This window comes from Diceros bicornis, chromosome 3 (assembly GCF_020826845.1).
Source record: "Diceros bicornis minor isolate mBicDic1 chromosome 3, mDicBic1.mat.cur, whole genome shotgun sequence".
NCBI classification, from domain to species: Eukaryota; Metazoa; Chordata; class Mammalia; order Perissodactyla; family Rhinocerotidae; genus Diceros; species Diceros bicornis.
In genome coordinates this window covers 79,063,778-79,081,720 of record NC_080742.1, presented here as the reverse complement: position 1 = coordinate 79,081,720, position 17,943 = coordinate 79,063,778, and the positions used below count along the sequence as shown (strand labels likewise).

Below are 17,943 nucleotides of genomic sequence, written 5' to 3'. Positions count from 1 at the left end.
GAAACCGTGGATAGTACCAAACCCTATATATGCTATGTTTTTTCCTATACAACCATGCCTTTGATAAAGTTTAATTTATAAATTAGGCACAGTAAGAGATTAACAACAACTAATAATAAAATAGAACAATAATAATAATATACTGTAATAAAAGTTATGTGAATGTGGTCTATCTCAGAATATCTTATTTTACTGTACTAACTGACCCTTCTTCTTGTGATGATGTAAGATAATAAAATGGCTACGTGATGAGATGAAGTGAGTTGAATAATGTAGGCATTGTGACTTAGCGTTCGGCTACTGTTGACCTTCTGATGATATGTCAGAAGGAGGATCATCTTCTCCCAGACCTTAGTTGACTGCAAGTAGCTGAAACTGAAAGTGGAAAGTGAAACCGCAGATGGGGGGACTAACTGTATTCAATTTGTATTGTTTGTAGGTAGTCTATAGAAATTAAATTGATTTTTGTGTATTGACTTGTTTCCTGTGGTCTTGTTAAATTCATTTATTAGTTCTAGGAGTATTTTGGGAGATTCCTTAGGATTTACTTTTTCCTTTTTAAGCTGTATGCCTTTTATTTGTTTATCTTTATTGTCTTCTTGCACTATTATACAGTGTGAATAGAAGTGATGGTAGGGGACATCCTTGCTTTGTTCCTGATCTTAAGAGAAGGTATTTAGTCTTTTACCATTAAGTATGATGTTAGCTCTGCATTTTTCATAGGTACCTTTATCAGGTTGAGGAAGTTCCTTTCTATCCCGAGTTTGCTGACAGATTTTTTTTCGTGAATGAGTATTGAATTTTGTCAAATGTTTTTTAAAATATCCATTGGATTATCATATTTTTTTTAGTATATTAATATGGTAAGATGCATGTATTTATTTTCTTAGAAAATATAAAATCTTTGGTTTCTGTTTGATAAAATTTTTAAGGATTTTTGAGTCTGTGGTCATGAAATATATTGGTCTGTAGTTTTTTCTTATAATGTTTTTGTCTGGGTTTTGTATTTGGATAATGCCGGCCTCATAAAATGAATTGGGAAGTGTTTCTTCCCCTTCTGCTTTCTGGGAGAGCTTTTGTAGAATCATTATTAATTTTTCCTGAAACATTTGATGGGGTTCACTATTGAAGCCATTTTTGTGTGTGTGTGTGAGGAAGATCAGCCCTGAGCTAACATCCGTGCTAATCCTTCTCTTTTTGCTGAGGAAGACAGGCTCTGAGCTAACATCTATTGCCAATCCTCCTCCTTTTTCCCCCCTCAAAGCCCCAGTGGATAGTTGTATGTCATAGTTGCACATCCTTCTAGTTGCTGTATGTGGGACGCGGCCTCAGCATGGCCGGAGAAGCGGTGCGTCCGTGCGCGCCTGGATCCGAACCCGGGCTGCCAGTAGCCGAGTGCACGCACTTAACCGCTAAGCCATGGGGCCGGCCCAAGCCATTTTCTTTGTGGGGAGATTTTTGATAATTAACTCCATTAAAAAGAAATAGATAGGATGCTATTCAGATTATTTGTCTTCTTGAGTGGGCTCTAGAAGTTTATGTCTTTCAAGGAATTTGTTTGTTTCATCTAAATTGTTGAACTCTGTTGGCATAAAACTGTTCATAATGTTCTCCTATTCTTTTAGAGTTAGTAGGTTCTATAGTCATGTCTCTTCTTTCGTTTTGATATTGGTAATTGTATCTTCTCTCTTTTATTCCTAGGAATTTTGTCCAGAGATTTATAAACTTGATTGATCTCTTCACAGAACCAGATTTTTGTTTCAATGATTTTTCTCTTAATTTTTTTCTCTTCCAAACTAATTGTACAGAAAAATAAAATGCTAAAAAATCAAGCCAGAAGAGGGAAAAAAGAGAAACATAGACCAAGAAGCAGGACAAATATAAATCATATAATAAGATGGTATATATAGACCCAAATATATCATTATCTACATTAAATGTAAATGAAGAACATTTACAAAAATTGACTATATACTGAGCCATAAAGCAAGACGCTACAAATTTCAAAAGAATGAAATCATATTGACTGTTCTCTAAATACAATGGATTAGTGTTGGAATTTAATAATAAAAGAGTAACTAGATAATTCAGCCTGTGTTTTGATATTAAGAACACATTTCTGTTCTGTTTCCAGCTGTAATGGAATAAAGGGGCTAGATTTACCCTGCTACCGTAAATACCTAGAAAATCAAACAAAATATATTACACAATAGTTTTCAGATTAACAGGCATTCCAGGACTGTGATCTGAAGAAAAAGAAGAACAAGGTGAGCTGTAGGATTGTACCAGCTCATTGCCGAGAGGCAGATTGCAGGCCTTATGTCAGGGAGGGCTACTGAAAAGGAGCCTAGCTATCTCTCTGAGTTGAGAAAACAGATTGGGTTTGGGGAAACCAAGAAAGCCGGGAATTTCTAGGTCAGAGTACTAGAGAGGAAGGAGGTGAGGAGAGGGAGGGAGGGAGTGAAGAAAGGAAGGAGATAGTTCCAGCAATCTGCTGAGGGGCTCCCCTGAATCTTTGGGTAAGAACTGATCTGTGCGTATGTAAAGGAAACCTACTCAAGGCCAAAAAAAGAATCACCAGAACAAGGGCTGAGAATAGTTTGTATTCCCACCAGTGAAAGTGGAAAGGCCTTGTCGTCTGGTATAGTTCTCAGACAGGTATCACTCAGTAATGGGAGTATGTTAGCCTTAGATTAAAGCTTAAAAAAGCTTAAAAGCAGGTCTCAAAGGTGAAAAACTGATGCCAGGAGCATGATTGCTGGATCAAATGGTAAGAGTATGTTTAGTTTTCTAAGAAACTACCAAACCACCTTCTGAAGTGGCTGTACCATTTTTATTCCCACCAACAGTGAATGAGAGTTCCTGTTGTTCCACATCCTCAACAGCATTTGGTGTTGTCAGTTCCAGATTTTGCCATTCTATTAGGAGTGTAGTGGTATCTCATTATTTTAATTTTCTTTTCCTTGATGACATTATGATGTGGAGCATCTTTTCATATACTTATTTGTCATCTGTTTATCTTCTTAAGTGAAGTGTCTCTTAAGATCTTTGGCCTATTTTTTAATCAGGTTGTTTTTCTTATTTTTGACTTTTAAGAGATTTTTTAATATTTTCGGTAAAGTCTTTTCTCAGATATGTGTTCTGCAAATATTTTCTCCCAGTCTGTGGCTTGTCTTCTCATCCTCTTGACATGGTCTTTTGCAGGGCAGAAGTTTTTAATTTTAATAAAGGCTAGCTTATCCATTATTTCTTTTATGATCATGCCTTTGATGTTGCATCTAAAAAGTCATTGCCATACCTAAGGTCATCTAGGTTTTCTCCCTTGTTTTCTTCTAGGAGTTTTATAGTTTTGCATTTTACATTTAGGTCTGTGATCCTCTTTGAGTCCATTTTTGTGTCTAGATTCGTTTTTTTTTGCATGTGGATGTCCTTTTGTTCTCACACCATTCAGTGAAAAGACTATCTTTGCTCCATTGTCTGGCCTTTGCTCCTTTGTCAAGGATCAGTTGACTTTACTTATGGGGGTGTATTTCTGGGTTGTCTGTTCCATTCCATTGGTATATTTGTTTCTTCTTTCACCAATACCACACTGTCTTGTTACTGTTTATCACTTTTTTTTAATTCTTCATTCCTTGCTATGTTTCTGAGTTATCTAGAATAATTTTCCCTGTGCTTGAAGAATATAGCTTTTAGAATCCCGTCCTTCCTGGACTTTAGATACTTTATAAGACCCTGGGCTTTTACTTCCATGGCTATGAGTTGTTTGTTTTTCTATTTTTGGCACTTATGAATTTCCCTTCATTTTGCCCTTGGCTACACAGTTAGATTTTTTTGTTCCTATTTTATTCAGCATCTTTGTGTATTTGTTTAGGCAGTATGTTTTAGTGGTTACAAGCACATCTTTGCCAACACTTTGTATTGTCACTCTTTAATTTTAGCCATTTTAGTGTGTGTGAGGTGGTATCTGAAATGTGGTCTTAATTTGTATTTCCCTGATGACTAACAATGTTGAGCCCCCATTTTTTGTGTTGTAGCTAAATTTTTTGTATCTCCAGTTTTATTCTGCTTCATGGTAGATTTTTATTTGTGAGGGGCAAATTTTCTTCAGCTCTGAACTTTTGATTCTTATTTTCTGTTTTCTTCTCATAGTAGCTTTGTATTGAGTGTCTTCTGCCCCATACTGGCTTTGTCTTTCTGGGGGTGATGTTTTCTGTGTTTAATGACCCTGATAATCCTCACTCCCTTCTCTTTCCTTACTGGGCTCAGTAGTCTCCACTGGATTCTTTCTACAGCTTGTACTCTGGATGGAGCTGCGTCTGATATATTTGAGTTTCACTACTTATAAGAAATTTGAAGTTACTTAGTAGGGGGTGAGGCTAGACAGGCTAGAGGAACCAATGCTCATAGTCTATGAGTAAATCAGAGATCCAAGTGAGGAGGAAGGATGGATGAAACTTTATTATTGTTAGCTTGATATTATTTTGGATCTATAAATCTTTGATAATTGAAAATGGAAGTTGGTTGTACAACCACAAATACGTTAAAGAAAAGTGTCTGTATACGCTGAACTAAGGAAAACACCGAGTCTGCATGTCTCTCCATATATGTGTTTAAAGAATTTTAAAAGTACATTTTTCAGACCAGCCTTTAACACTTTGAAAAACCTATGTCTTTGGACTCACGCTGTCAGAGTCCAGGTTTGGATCTCTCTATGTAAAGACCCATGTAATTAACTGAATTTTTGAGTTTTCATCTAGATGTTTTCCATTGTGTCAGTGTATCAGTTACTTGTGTTTAGGAAATAGTAGTATTCTGAATGTTTTTTCATTCAGATATATTTAAAAGGATTTTTGGGGTAGATGAGAATCTTTTTAGGAATAACTTTCTAAATATATCTATTTGAGGTCCTTACTTCAAATAGTTTAAAACACCATTTCCTTATGAATAACCTGTTGCCTTTTATAAATAATTTTTCAGCAAACATTGAGAAGGATGTGCTACCTTACCATCAAAGAAATGGCTACCATCTCTGAGGATGTGATAATTGTCACAAGCAGGTATGTGAATAGTCAAAACCGAGGATGGGATACTTGTATATTTTGTAGAATATTTGTTGTTCTTTTTCTATTAATTTTAGTTTTTTGACTGTAAGAAGGCCAATAGGAATTTGAAAGAATATATTATCTTAAAGCATTCTTTTCTAAAATGTGGTTGTCATCATGTGAAAACCATCCTTATCTGATAAAGCAAAGAAAGAAGTCAGAAAGGATAAAGCTAATAAATTAGATTACATTTTTAAATGTTCTTAAAAATATATAAACAGTGTATGAGAGTTCCCTTCTCTCCACATCCTCTCCAACACATATTGTTTCCTGTCTTGTTAATTATAGCCATTCTGACGGGCGTGAGGTGATATCTCATTGTAGTTTTGATTTGCATTTCCCTGATAGTTAGTGATTTTGAACATCTTTTCATGGGTTGTAATTAGTATTTTAGTGGTGAACATGATGTAGTCCATGCAGAAATAGAAGTACAATGATGTACACCTGAAATTTTTACAATGTTATAAACCAATAAAAAAAAAAGATATAGACAATGTGAATAGTCTTGAATCTATTGCAGCAATAACATTTGTAGTTGAAATCTTTAAAAAAAATAAACAAACAAACAAAAAAAAATATATAAACAAAACTAAAAAGTAAATGCTACACTGAAATAAAATATTTATAATTACATCAAAAGGCTAGTGTCTGTAATATATAAAGAACCTTTATACTTCAAAAAAATTCCAAGTGATAATGCATAAAATAACCAAGATAAAGGATCTAAATATCTTTAAATAGTTATTCTCACTAGTAACCAAAAAATGTAAATTAAAAATTCAAGAATGAGTTACAGTATTTTTACCCATCAAATTGGCAAAAAAGAAAAATAGGCAGTAAGTACTTGTAAGGGAGACTGATATTCCTGTATACAGGAGGCAGAATAATAAAGTGATTGAGTTTTTCTAGAGAGCAGTTTGGCAGCATTTGTTGAATGTTTGAGAGGGTTTATCCCTTTGACCCAGTAATACCACATCTATGGAACAATCCTCAGAAAATAATCAGGATAGCACAGAAAGACTTAGATGCAATATTTGTTGCAACACTGTTTACACTACCAAAAAGGATAAAACAACTTAAATGTCTGCCATTGTTAAAAATTATTTAATTAGCCATGTTATAATCATATTATGAAATATTTAACTTTTTGAAAATATTGCTGACACATCTTTAATAATATGGAAAAAGTGCTCAATAAAGTGCTGAATGAGAGTTGGATTCAAGTCTATGTATTCCATATAGTTTCACTTTTTTTTTTTTTTTTTTGTGAGGAGATCAGCCCTGTGCTAACATCCGCCAATCCTCCTCTTTTTTTGCTGAGGAAGACGGCCCTGGGCTAACATCTGTGCCCATCTTCCTCCACTTTATATGGGACGCCGCCACAGCATGGCTTGCCAAGCAGTGCGTCGGTGCGCGCCCGGGATCCGAACCAGCGAACCCCGGGCCGCCGCAGCGGAGCGCGCGCACTTAACCGCTTGCGCCACCGGGCTGGCCCCTAGTTTCACTTTTAAAAATGTTTTATGTATGTATATAAAAATATATGGATGGAAACACACTGATATATTACTAGTAGGTTATCGCTGGGTGTTTGGGATTGTGGCTATTTATTTTCTTTAAACTTTTGATAATTTCCAAGTGTCCTAGAAAGAGTATGTATAATTAATTTAGAGTTCTAAAATATATAACACATAGTTTTGTTTCTCTTCGGGTGGAATTTTACCTTTTGCTAAAATATAAAACAAATGTTATTTAAAAGATAGTTGCCTCTTAATTATTAATTACAGCTCATTTAAGTGAATCTGGTTTTTTTATGACAAAATAAATTTTGGAGGAGGGTGCTTATGTTTAGCCAGCAGTTGTGTTGAATGTAGTTTCAATTAGTAAAACTTTCAGCTGAAAATAACAGAGAGCCAGATGTAAATAGTGACTGAAACAAAACAGGCACAGAGTAGCTGATGTTAGTTCAGTAGTTCAACAGTGTCAGGGCCAGGGCTGGTGTCTCTTGAATTCTTTGGGACATTCTCACATTATTGCAAAGTAGATGCCTGAATTACTGGCAATGCACCATTCAAGGTGGGGGAGTACTGGGAAGGGGGCCAATACCCCTTCCATCTGCCTCTTTTATCAGCTATGCAATAGCTTTTCCCACGGTAATTTTTAGATTTCATTTGGCGCAGCTGTGTTATATGACTATCCTTAGGAGGCCAGGAAAGTATAGCTTTTACAGCCCAAGGGGCAGGCTAGAGAGAAGGGGTTGAAAATGGGTGTTGGATTAGTCAGCTAGCAGTGTCTGCCACAAGTAAGAAACAGCAAGTTTTCACTTAGATTGCTAGATTCTCTAAATATTGGAAAAATTAAAAATAGATTAGTCAACTACTGATTGAGGGTTTTTTGTTTGTTTAGCTGTTAATACTTCCCTCGAGTCCTGTTAGGCCACCTTGAATTATAGTTTGCTTCGAGTTCATTTTAAGTCATTAGTAGATGTAGGAGGCAGAATAATGGCCCCCAAAGCTATCTCTGTCCTAATTCCCAGGCTCTGTGAATATGTTACATTACACAGCAAAGGGAATTAAAGTTGCTAATCAGCAGATAGGGAGAGTAGCCTGGATTAACCAGGTGGGCCCAATATAAGGCTAAGGATCCTTAAAAGTGGAAGAGGGAGGCAGAAGAAAATTGTCAGTAAAGAGATGTGGTGATGGAAGCAGGGTCAGAGAGATGCAGTGTTGCTGGATTTGGAGATGGAGGCAGGAGGCCTTGAGCCAAGGAATATGGGTGGCCTCTAGAAGGTAGAAAAGGCAAGGAAATGGATTTATCCCTACAGACTCCAGAAAGGAATGCAGCCCGGGTGACACCTTGATTTTAGTCCAGTGAGATCTGTGTTGGACTTCTAACTTACAGAACTGTAAGATAAAGAAATGAACGTTGTCTTCTAAGTTTGTGGTTGTTATAGCAGCAATAGAAAATGAATAGATTTTGCAGTATATTAAGTGTATCAAATCAATATGTTATACACCTTAAGCTTACACAATGTTATATGTCAATTATATCTCAAAGCTGGAAAAAAAAAAAGAAAACTAATAGAGATTTTGGTATCTGGAGGTGGGGTACTGCTATAACAAACACCTAAAAATGTGAAAGTGGCTGGGGCCGCCCGGTGGCACGAGTGGTTAAGTGCGTGCTCTTTGCTGCAGCAGCCCGGGGTTGGCAGGTTCGAACCCCGGGCGCACACCTGACGCACCGCTTGTCAGGCCATGCTGTGGCAGTGTCCCATATAAAGTGGAGGAAGATGGGCATGGACGTTAGCTCAGGGCCAATCTTCCTCAGTGGGAAAAAAAAAAGAGGAGGATTGGCATCAGATGTTAGTTCAGGGCTGATCTTCCTCACAAAACAAAACAAAAAACGTGGAAGTGGCTTTGGAATTGGGCAGTGAGCAAATGCTGGAAGAATTTTGAGGATCATGATAGAAAAAGCCTACATTGCCTTGAACAGATTGTTAGTAGAAATGTGGATGTTAATGACTCTGCTAGACTCAGAAGGAAGTGAGGAGCAGCAGGAAAGAGGAAATATTTATTACCTTGGAGAATATTCAAATCATAAACAGACTGTTGGTGGAAATATGGACATTAAAGGCACTGCTGGTGAGGGCTCAGAAGAAAATGAGGAAGATGTTACAAACTGGAGGAAAGGGAATCTTCGTTATATAGTGCAGAAAGCTCAGTGGAATTGTGTCCTGCAGCTGTGTGGAAAGCAGAACTTGTAAGCAGTGAACTTGGATATTTAACTGAGATTTCCAAGCAGAGTGTTGAGGTTCGGCCTGGTTTCTTTTTGCCACTTACAGTAAAAGTTGAGAGTAGAGAAATAAATTGAAGAGAGACCTGTTAAACAAGAACCAGAAATTCTTTACAAATATAGAATTATTATGTTGTATGCCTGAAACTAATATCTTCTATGCCAATTATACCCTCAACACCCCCCCCAACAGGAGTTCTTGATTTTGGAAATTCTCAGCCTACCAAATGGCAAAGGATGCTAAAATCAAGAGATTCAGTAGGAAAGCGTGCTCCAGAGAACAAGTCACTGGAGTTACTCGAGAGCCTTTTGCTAAAACCTCAGAGAGATTAAACGGTCAGAGTATTTGCTCACACAAAACACTCTGAAGAGATCAAGGGTGTGACTCATAGTTTCCTTCAGCATCTAATCAGAAGCCCAAAATAGAGATGGGATCATCTAGGCAAGATCTGTGGAGGAGCCTCTTGTCTGATGCAGTGAGTCTCTGTACCTATATGGGAGTCCCAGAAGGCTCTTGAGAATCGTATACCAGCAGAAACACTGCCAGCTTGGACTGAAAGGGTCAGAGAGAGGATGAAGTGAAAGAAGGCTATCAGAGCCCCAAAATTCTACAGGCAGGAAACAGGCTGATAAGACTACTCAGCTTTAAACACACGCTGCTGTTTATAAAAAGGAAGGATGGTTCCCAGGGCTGAGGTGCAGGTCCATAGGGTGGAGCTGAGAACTATAGAGAATGCTGCCCAGGACTTGAAACCTTTTCCAGTTTGCCTGGATGGATTTCAAAACTGCTTGGGACCAGTGACTCCTCTTCCTTCCGTTTTCTCTCTTTTTGAAGAGGAATGTCTGTAACTTATCCTATAGCAGTCCCACCCTTGTATTTTGCCGGCAGAGAACTTGTTTTCTAGTCTCACAGGTCCACAGGTGGAGAGGAATTTTGCCTCAGGATAGGTTACACCCAGAGTCTCACCCATACCTAATTTAGATGATTTTGATGAGAAGATTAGGACTTTTGAGTGGGGTGAGATTTAGATGAGATTTTGGACTTTGAGTTGATGCTGTAATGTGTTGAGATTTAAGGGATCTTGGGAGGGGTGAATATATTTTGCCTATGAGATGGATGTAGCCCTGCTGATGCAATGATTTTAGCTTAGTGAGACCTATCTTGGACTTCTAACTCACAGAACTGTAAAATAATAAATTTTTGTGGTTTTAAGCTACTAATTGTGATCCTTTGTTACAGCAAGAATAGAAAACTAATATAGTAGATGACCATTCCACATACGTACACAGTTGTGTTAGCTTGGTAAGAAACCATGGATGTTGAACCTGAAGGCAGACACTATATATAAAAGAATATATACGACTTGCCAATAAGCACATGGAAATGTTCTCAATATTATTAATCATCAGGGAAATACAAATTAAAACCTCAATGAGATATCATTCTATACCCACTAGAATGGTTAAAATAACAAAGCCTGGCGGAACCAAAATCAAAAAGCCTGCTCTGTTACCAAGTATACAGAGTAGTCGAAACTCTCATACATTGTAAGTGGGAATGTAGAATGGTACAACCACCTTAGAAAAAGTGTGACAATTTTTTATAAAGTTAAACATATACCTGCCCTGAGATGAGTAATTCCATTGCTAGGTATTTACCCAAGAAAAATGAAAATATATGACCACAAAAAAGACTGTACAAGAATTTCATAGCAGCTTGATTTGTGATAGCCCTAAACTGGAAACAACCCAAACGTTCATCAGCAGGAGAACGGATAAACAAATTGTGGCATATTAATACAGTGGACTACTACTCAACAATAAAATGGAACAAATTGCTGGTTCAAGCAACAACATTTCTAAAAAGTTATGTTGGAACAAAAGAAAACAGACACAAAAGAATACATGCTGGATGATTTTATTTCTATAAGTTCTTGAGACCAGCCCAAACTCAATGGTAGTGATAGAAACCAGACGTCTGGTAGGTTGGAGGAAAGTAGGCATGAGGGAACTTTCTGAGGTGATGGAAATGTTCTGTATTTTATTTTGGGTGGAGGTTACATGGGTGATCACAACTGGCAAAACTTGTCTAACTGAACACATAAGCTGTGCGTTTTTACTCTATGTACATTACAACTCAGTTTTAAAAAACATGAAGAGATTTAGTTAATGGCTTACAGATAGTCGTCTATTGACAATCTGGTCATACTCTTCTACCCCTGTCTGATGAGACTCACTCAGTGAAAGTCTGCATCTGAAGATTGCTTAGAATTGTGGAATTGAGTCCTAAGGAATGATCCATCACTCACATGTGGAATTGAGTCCTAAGGAATGATCCATCACTCACATGAGGGAGGAGCATTGGGGTGGGGAGTATAGTGTGTGATAAGTTACATCCCTACTCTCAGAAAATCAAATGAGCAGTTCATAGACCATGATTTCGGAAGAAATAAATGGGTTGTAGAAACTGTTATCTAGCAGGCAGCTTTGAAATCAATTGTGGGGATAATGTGAGGATTTGGGTAGCAGGAGGACAATACTTTGAGGTTCCTGGGGGAACTAAGAAGCTAAGTCCATCCACTTACTTGGTAAAAAACAGTCAAGCCTGAAACAGCTTTTCTGCTTGAATGATGCTGCTGGCTTGAATATTACATCTGAGGTTTTACTACCAGGACGTGGTTTAGAACAAGAAAGAAAATGAGATACTAACATAATCTGACTTCACCACCACTGTGGTGAAACTTCTCTCAAAGATCTCAGTGACCACTTAATTGCAGAATCCAAAAGCCAGTTTTCAGCCCAGATTTTACCTGACCTCTCTCAGTTTTAACGTGGTTAAACACTCCCTGAAGTTCTACCATGTTTGGCTTGGAGAACTGTAGTCCTGAATTTCCTCCCATCTCTGATTACTCCATTTTATTCTTCCACAGAAGTGGCTGCTGTTCTTCTGCCTGTCACCTAAATATTGGCATTCCCTGGGGGTCTATATTAATGCTGTGGCCATTTCCCAAACTCATCATGCTATTTGATACCCTGTATCTTTGTCCTTTTGTCTCCTTGTGCTTGCGATTATCCTGTTTCCTTTTCCACATAGCTGAAACATCATTATACATATTGATTTCCCTATCTTGACAGGTTACTCATTGTCTCCTCTGTTCTTATAACAGTTTGTTTTTACCTCTATTCTAGTATTTAATACATTGTACTGTAATTATTTGTTTACATGTTTTTCTACCCTCTGTACTGTTAGTTCCTTGAGAACAAGAACCATATTTCATATAACTTTGTATCATTAATTACTGGAAAAGTGCTTTGTGTGTATTAGACATGCATTAAAAGTTCGTTGCATGAATTAAACAAAGGATAGTCCACTTTCTCCTTCAGTCAAAGGGACTGTAACTATAGGGCTTATTTATGTTTCTCCGTCTCAAGAAAGCACTCGCACATAGGAAGAAGTGGAGAAATGTAGGTGTATTAGGTTTCTCCAGAGAACAGAACTAATAGGATATATATAGATATACAGAAAGAGATTTACTATGAAGGATTGGCTCACGCACTTATGGAGGCTAAGTCCCACCATCTGCTGTTCTGCAAGCTGGAGGTCCAGGAAAGCCAGTGGTGTAGTTTTCTCCAAACCCGAAGGGCTGAGAACCAGGAGCACTGATGTCCAAGGGCAGGAGAAGATGGATGTCCTAGCTCAAGCAGAGAGCAAAGTCTCCCTTCCTCTGCCTTTTTGTTCTGTTCAGGCTCTCAATGGATTGGATGATGCCCATCCCCATTGGTGAGGGCGATTTTTTTTTTACTCAGCCTATGGATTCAAATGCTAATCTCTTCTGGAAATACTCTCATGGATACACCCAAAAATAGTGTTTTACCAGCTCTCTGGGCATCCTTTAGCCCAGGAAAGTTAATCATTACAGTGAGTTTAATGGATGTTGAGAAACTTTTCTGTATCCTGCTTTCCTTCCCTCTCTCCTGCTCAGTTGACAAGCAGACTGCCGTGATTTGTTTGGATTAATACTTATTCTTTTTTAAAATGAAATTGTGGAAGACTTTTGAGGAAACATGATGAAAATGATGCCAAATCATAAAATTTCCTTCTCCAAAGCCTAATGAAAAGAGTGACAATGAATAAAAGGGAAAGCTGGGAGACTTCTAGCCAAGGTGGTATGAGGCCACTGCAGGCCATCTCTCCCAATGGTGACAACAAAGCCTCTGGACAAAAGTACAGAAAGCAGCTACCTGAGGACTCTGAAAAGTGAAATATATCGGGTGAATTTGGTGAGAAAAAGCAGTAATTAATAAATAATCAATGTGGTAACAGTGAGTTTCATGGTTATTTTTCTTCTCTATACCCTGGATTTGACCCAAGGGTGGGCTGGAACTGTATAGTGGGTGAGGTCAACAAAGACTCAGAGAGAAGTCCATCTCTCTGGCCTGAGCACAGGATGAAAAAAAGGCCCCTGCAAGCTGAAGAGCTTGTTGTTTGTTTTTGTGGTTGCTGATCCTGCCTTGGGGCCAGCCCCAGTTGTGGAACAACATTACTGTGGTGTGACAGCACTGTTTCAGACACCTAAACCCCTGAGATAAAACCTGTCCCTGAGAAAAGGGGCCTTTGTTGTGTGAAGAGTGGGGGGAAATCCACATTATTATTTTTTTTTTTCTGTCACCTCTTATCTCTTTGTCCTGAGGACTCACTTCCACAGAGTTGTGCAGTAGCACAATGAGCTAAAACTCTTGAGAGAATCCCATATATCTGGCTAGAAGAACTGGGAAAAGAGGTTCTTGAGAGCCAGAGAGTGTGGGAGAAATGACATGCACAAAAGGCCAGGCAGATCTTGCGATCTGAAACTAACTGCAGGGATTGCTTACTAAAACAAAATGTCAGCATTCCTCAGAGACTTAACAGGACCCAGAATCTCATGACATAATATTCAAAATGTCCAGATACAATCCAACATTAGTCAACCAGGAAAGTCTGACCAATTCTCAAGGCAAAAGATAATCAATAGATGCCAACCCCTACATTACCTAGATGGTTGGGATTATTAAAGACTTTAAAGCAGCTAATGTAACCATGCTCCATAAAGGTGAACACTCTTGAAATGAGTAGAAAAAATACAAATTTTCAGCAGAGACTTATGTAAAAAAAGAACCAATTGAAAAATTTAGAAATGACGGAGTACAACATGAAAAATAAAAAACTCATTCGCTAGTCTCAATAGCAGAATGGAGATGTCAGAGGAAAGGGTCAGTGAACTTGAAGATAATTTCAATAGAAATAATCCCAACTGAGAATAAAGAGAGAAAAGATTGAAAACAAAAATAAACAGCCCCACTGACCTGTGGGACTATATCACAGGGTCTAACATTCATGTCATTGGAGTCCCTGAAGAAGAGGAGAAAGGGATTGGTGCAAAAAAAAAAAAAATTTGAAGAAATAATGGCTGAAAACTTCCGAATTTTGGGAAAGACATAATAGATTCAAGAAGCTCAGGGAGATGTGTACAAGATAAATTCAAAGGAATCCACACTCAGATATATAACAGAACTGCTGAAAACGAAAGATAAAGGAAAACTTTAAAACAGAGAAAAATGACACATTACATATAGAGAAACTTCAACTTAACATACCGTGGATTTCTCATCAGAAAACTTGGATGTTGGAAGACAATGGAACACCATCTTTAACGTGCTGAAACAAAAGGAACTAACAACCCAATATTCTATATCCACTAAAAATACCTCTCAGGAGTGAAAGTGAAATAAAGACTTCCTCAGATGAAGGTAAACTAAGACTTACTCTAAAGGAAATATGAAATGAAGTGTTTCAGGCTGAAGGGAAATGATACTAGAATGATCCCCAGGGCAACCACTACAACATCTTTATAATACTGAAAGAAAACAAAAAACACAACTGTCAACCCAGAAGTCTATGCCCAGTGAAATAGCTTTCAAAAACAGGTGGAATAAAAGCAATTTCAGACATACAAAAGCTGAAAGAATTAATCTCTAGCAGATTCACAGGTGAATGTAAAAGGAAGTTTTTTAGGCAGGAGGAAAGTGATACTGGATGACAATATGGATCTATACAGAGAAATGATAAGCACTGGAAATGCTAACAGCACAGGTAGATATAGAAGACATTTTTTATTTAAATCTCTTTAAAACAATTGACTGTTTAAACAAAAATCATAATATAGTATGGGATTTATAACACATGTAAAAGTAAAGGGTACGACAACAATAGGGTAAAGGCCCAGAGGGGAAATGGAACTGTACTACTATAAAGTCCTTACTCTGTGTTATGAAGTTTATCATATCACTTGAAGACAGTCTGTGATAAGTTAAAAATGTACATTATAACTTTAAAGCAACTAGTGAAATAACAATACAGAGTTATAGCTAATAAGCCAACAAAGGAGATAATGAGAAACATAAAAAATTTGTTGTTGGTGCCATTGAGTCAGTTACTACTCCTGGTCACCCTGTGTACAGCAGAGCTGAACCCTGCCTGGTCTTTTTTGAGCCATCCTCTCACCTTCCAGGGCTATATTAGACAGTGCTCTGCTGCTATTAATGGGGTTTTTGTGGCCGTTTTTTTCAGAAGTGAGTAGCCAGGTCCTTCTTCTTAGTCTTAGTCTAGGAGCTCTGCTGAAACCTGTCCACCATGGGTGACCCTGCTGGTATTTGAAATCCCAGTGGCATAGCTTTCAGCATCACGGCAACATACAGCTGCCACAGTATGACAGCCAACAGATGGGTGGTGTGGTTCCCTGGCTGGGAAATGAACCCGGGCTGTAGCAGTGAGAGCACTAAATCTTAACCACTAGATAACCAGGGCTGGCTTCATAAAAAAAACACCCAATCAAAAAGGAGGAAAAAGAAAAGGGAATAAAAAACAGATGAGATAATAGAAGAAAAGTAGCAGGATGAAAAACTCAAACCTAGCCATATCAGTAATCACCATTAAAGGTAAATATTCTAAACATCTTGATTTTAAAAGGCAAAGATTGCCAGATTGGATTTTTAAAAAATCCAGATCCAACTATATGCTGCTCACAAGAAACATACTTTAAATATAAAGACACAAATAGGTTGAAAGTAAAAGAATGAAAAAAGATATACCAGGCTAACTTTAAGTAAAAGGAAGCCATAGTCTTCATATTAATATCAGATAATATTGATTTCAGAATAAATATTATTAGAGATAAAGGGTCAACTCATCAAGAAGACATAATCCTAATTGTTTACGCACCTAAAAACAGTTTCACAATGCTCAAAGCAAAAACTCATAGAATTGCAAGGAGACATAGACAAATCCACAATTACAGTTGGAGACTTCAATACCCCACTCTCCAAAAGAAAGAGCAAGTATACAGAAAAAATTATTAATAATATGAACAACTTGAACAATAAAAGCTAGACTGTCTTTTTTGCTGATGACATGGTCTATGTGGAGAATCTGTGGAATCCAACAAAAGCTGCTAGAACTTAAGTGAGTTTAGCAAATGTGCACCATACAAGATCACTATGCAAAAATCAATTAGGTATTTATATACTAGCAAAGAACAATTACAGATTGCAATTAAGTTAATACTATTTACAGTAGTGTCAAAATATGAAATACTTTGGGGTAAATCAGATGATAGATGTGTAAGATTTTGTAGCTGAAAACTACAAAAAACATTGCTGATAGAAATTGAATAAGGCCTAAATAAATGGAGAGATACTGTGTTTATTGGTTGAAAGACTCAATATTTTTCAGATGCCTATTTTCTCCAAATTGATCTTCAGATTTAGTCCAAGCCCAATCAAAATCCTAGCAGGCTTTTTTTGTAGAAATTGATAATGCTGATTTTAAAATTCATATGGAAATACAAAGGACCTAGGGTAACCAAAACAGCTTTGTAAAAGAAGTTGGAGGAGTGATAATACCAGATTTCAAAACTTATTATAGAGTTACAATAAATTAGGTGGTTTATTGGCAGAATGATAAACAGATCAATGGAACAGAATACAGTCCAGAAATAGACACATGCAAGGACAACTTATTTTCAGCCATGTTGCAAAAGGCAATTTAGTGACGATGGAATAGACTGATAAATGTTACTGGAGCAATTAGATATCCATAAGGTTAAAAAAAAAAAAAAAGAACTTTGAGTCATATCTCACAGCATATACAAAAATTAAAATAAGATTGTCCATACATCTATAGACCTAAATGTAAAATCTAAAATTATAAAACTTCTAAAAAAAAAAAAATGAAAAAATCTTGTGACCTTGAATTGGGCAAAGATTTTTTATATATAACACCAAAAGCACGGTCCAGAAAGAAAATAAAAAGATAAACCACAGACTGGAAGAAAATATTTGTAAATCATATATGATAAAGGACTGGTATCTAGCACATATAAAGAACTTTTAAAATTAAATAACGAGAAAACAGTACAATAAAAAACATGCAAAATATGTGAATAGACACCACTAAAGAAGATATATACATGGCAAATAATGCACAAGAAAAGATGCTCAACATTATTAGTCATCAGGGAAATACAATTTAAAACCACAATAAGATACCACTACACATCTGTTGAATCAACTAAAAATTAAAAACACTGACTTTACCAAATATTGGCAAGAGTGTGGAGGAACTGGATCTCTCCTACACTTCTGGTGGGAGTGTAAAACAGTGAAATCATGTTGGAAAACGTTTTTTCAGTTTCCTAAAAAGTTAAATGTGAACCTACTGTAAGACCCAGTTATTCCACGCCTAGATATTTACCCAGGTGAAATGTAGCAAAAATTAAATGGAAGCTTTTGGTTTCTGCTCTGGGATATAGAGAGTTGGAAAGAGCCGTGCTTCCAGTGTTTCAGTTAAAAAGGGTCTGAACAAACAGCACGTTCACCAATTTATCTGAGACCTTCAGAGTACTGATGTCTCAGAGTAACCAGCTGGCTCGAAACCTAAAGAGAGACCAGGGCCTGCAGGGATAGATGAGATGTGAGCACTAACTTACTAGACAAGATGTGGTTGATACCAGTAAGA

The 17,943-nt window shown here is 37.1% G+C and overlaps 1 protein-coding gene across 1 annotated transcript in view; it reads left to right on the top strand.

Annotated features, from left to right (window-relative positions):
* Nucleotides 1-17,943, top strand: part of COPG2 (COPI coat complex subunit gamma 2) — a 150,715-nt gene that overhangs the window by 11,297 nt on the left and 121,475 nt on the right. The window contains exon 5 of the mRNA XM_058530084.1: nucleotides 4,978-5,057. Within this exon, the coding sequence (XP_058386067.1) occupies nucleotides 4,978-5,057 (80 nt within the window). The remainder of the gene's footprint in view (nucleotides 1-4,977; nucleotides 5,058-17,943) is intronic.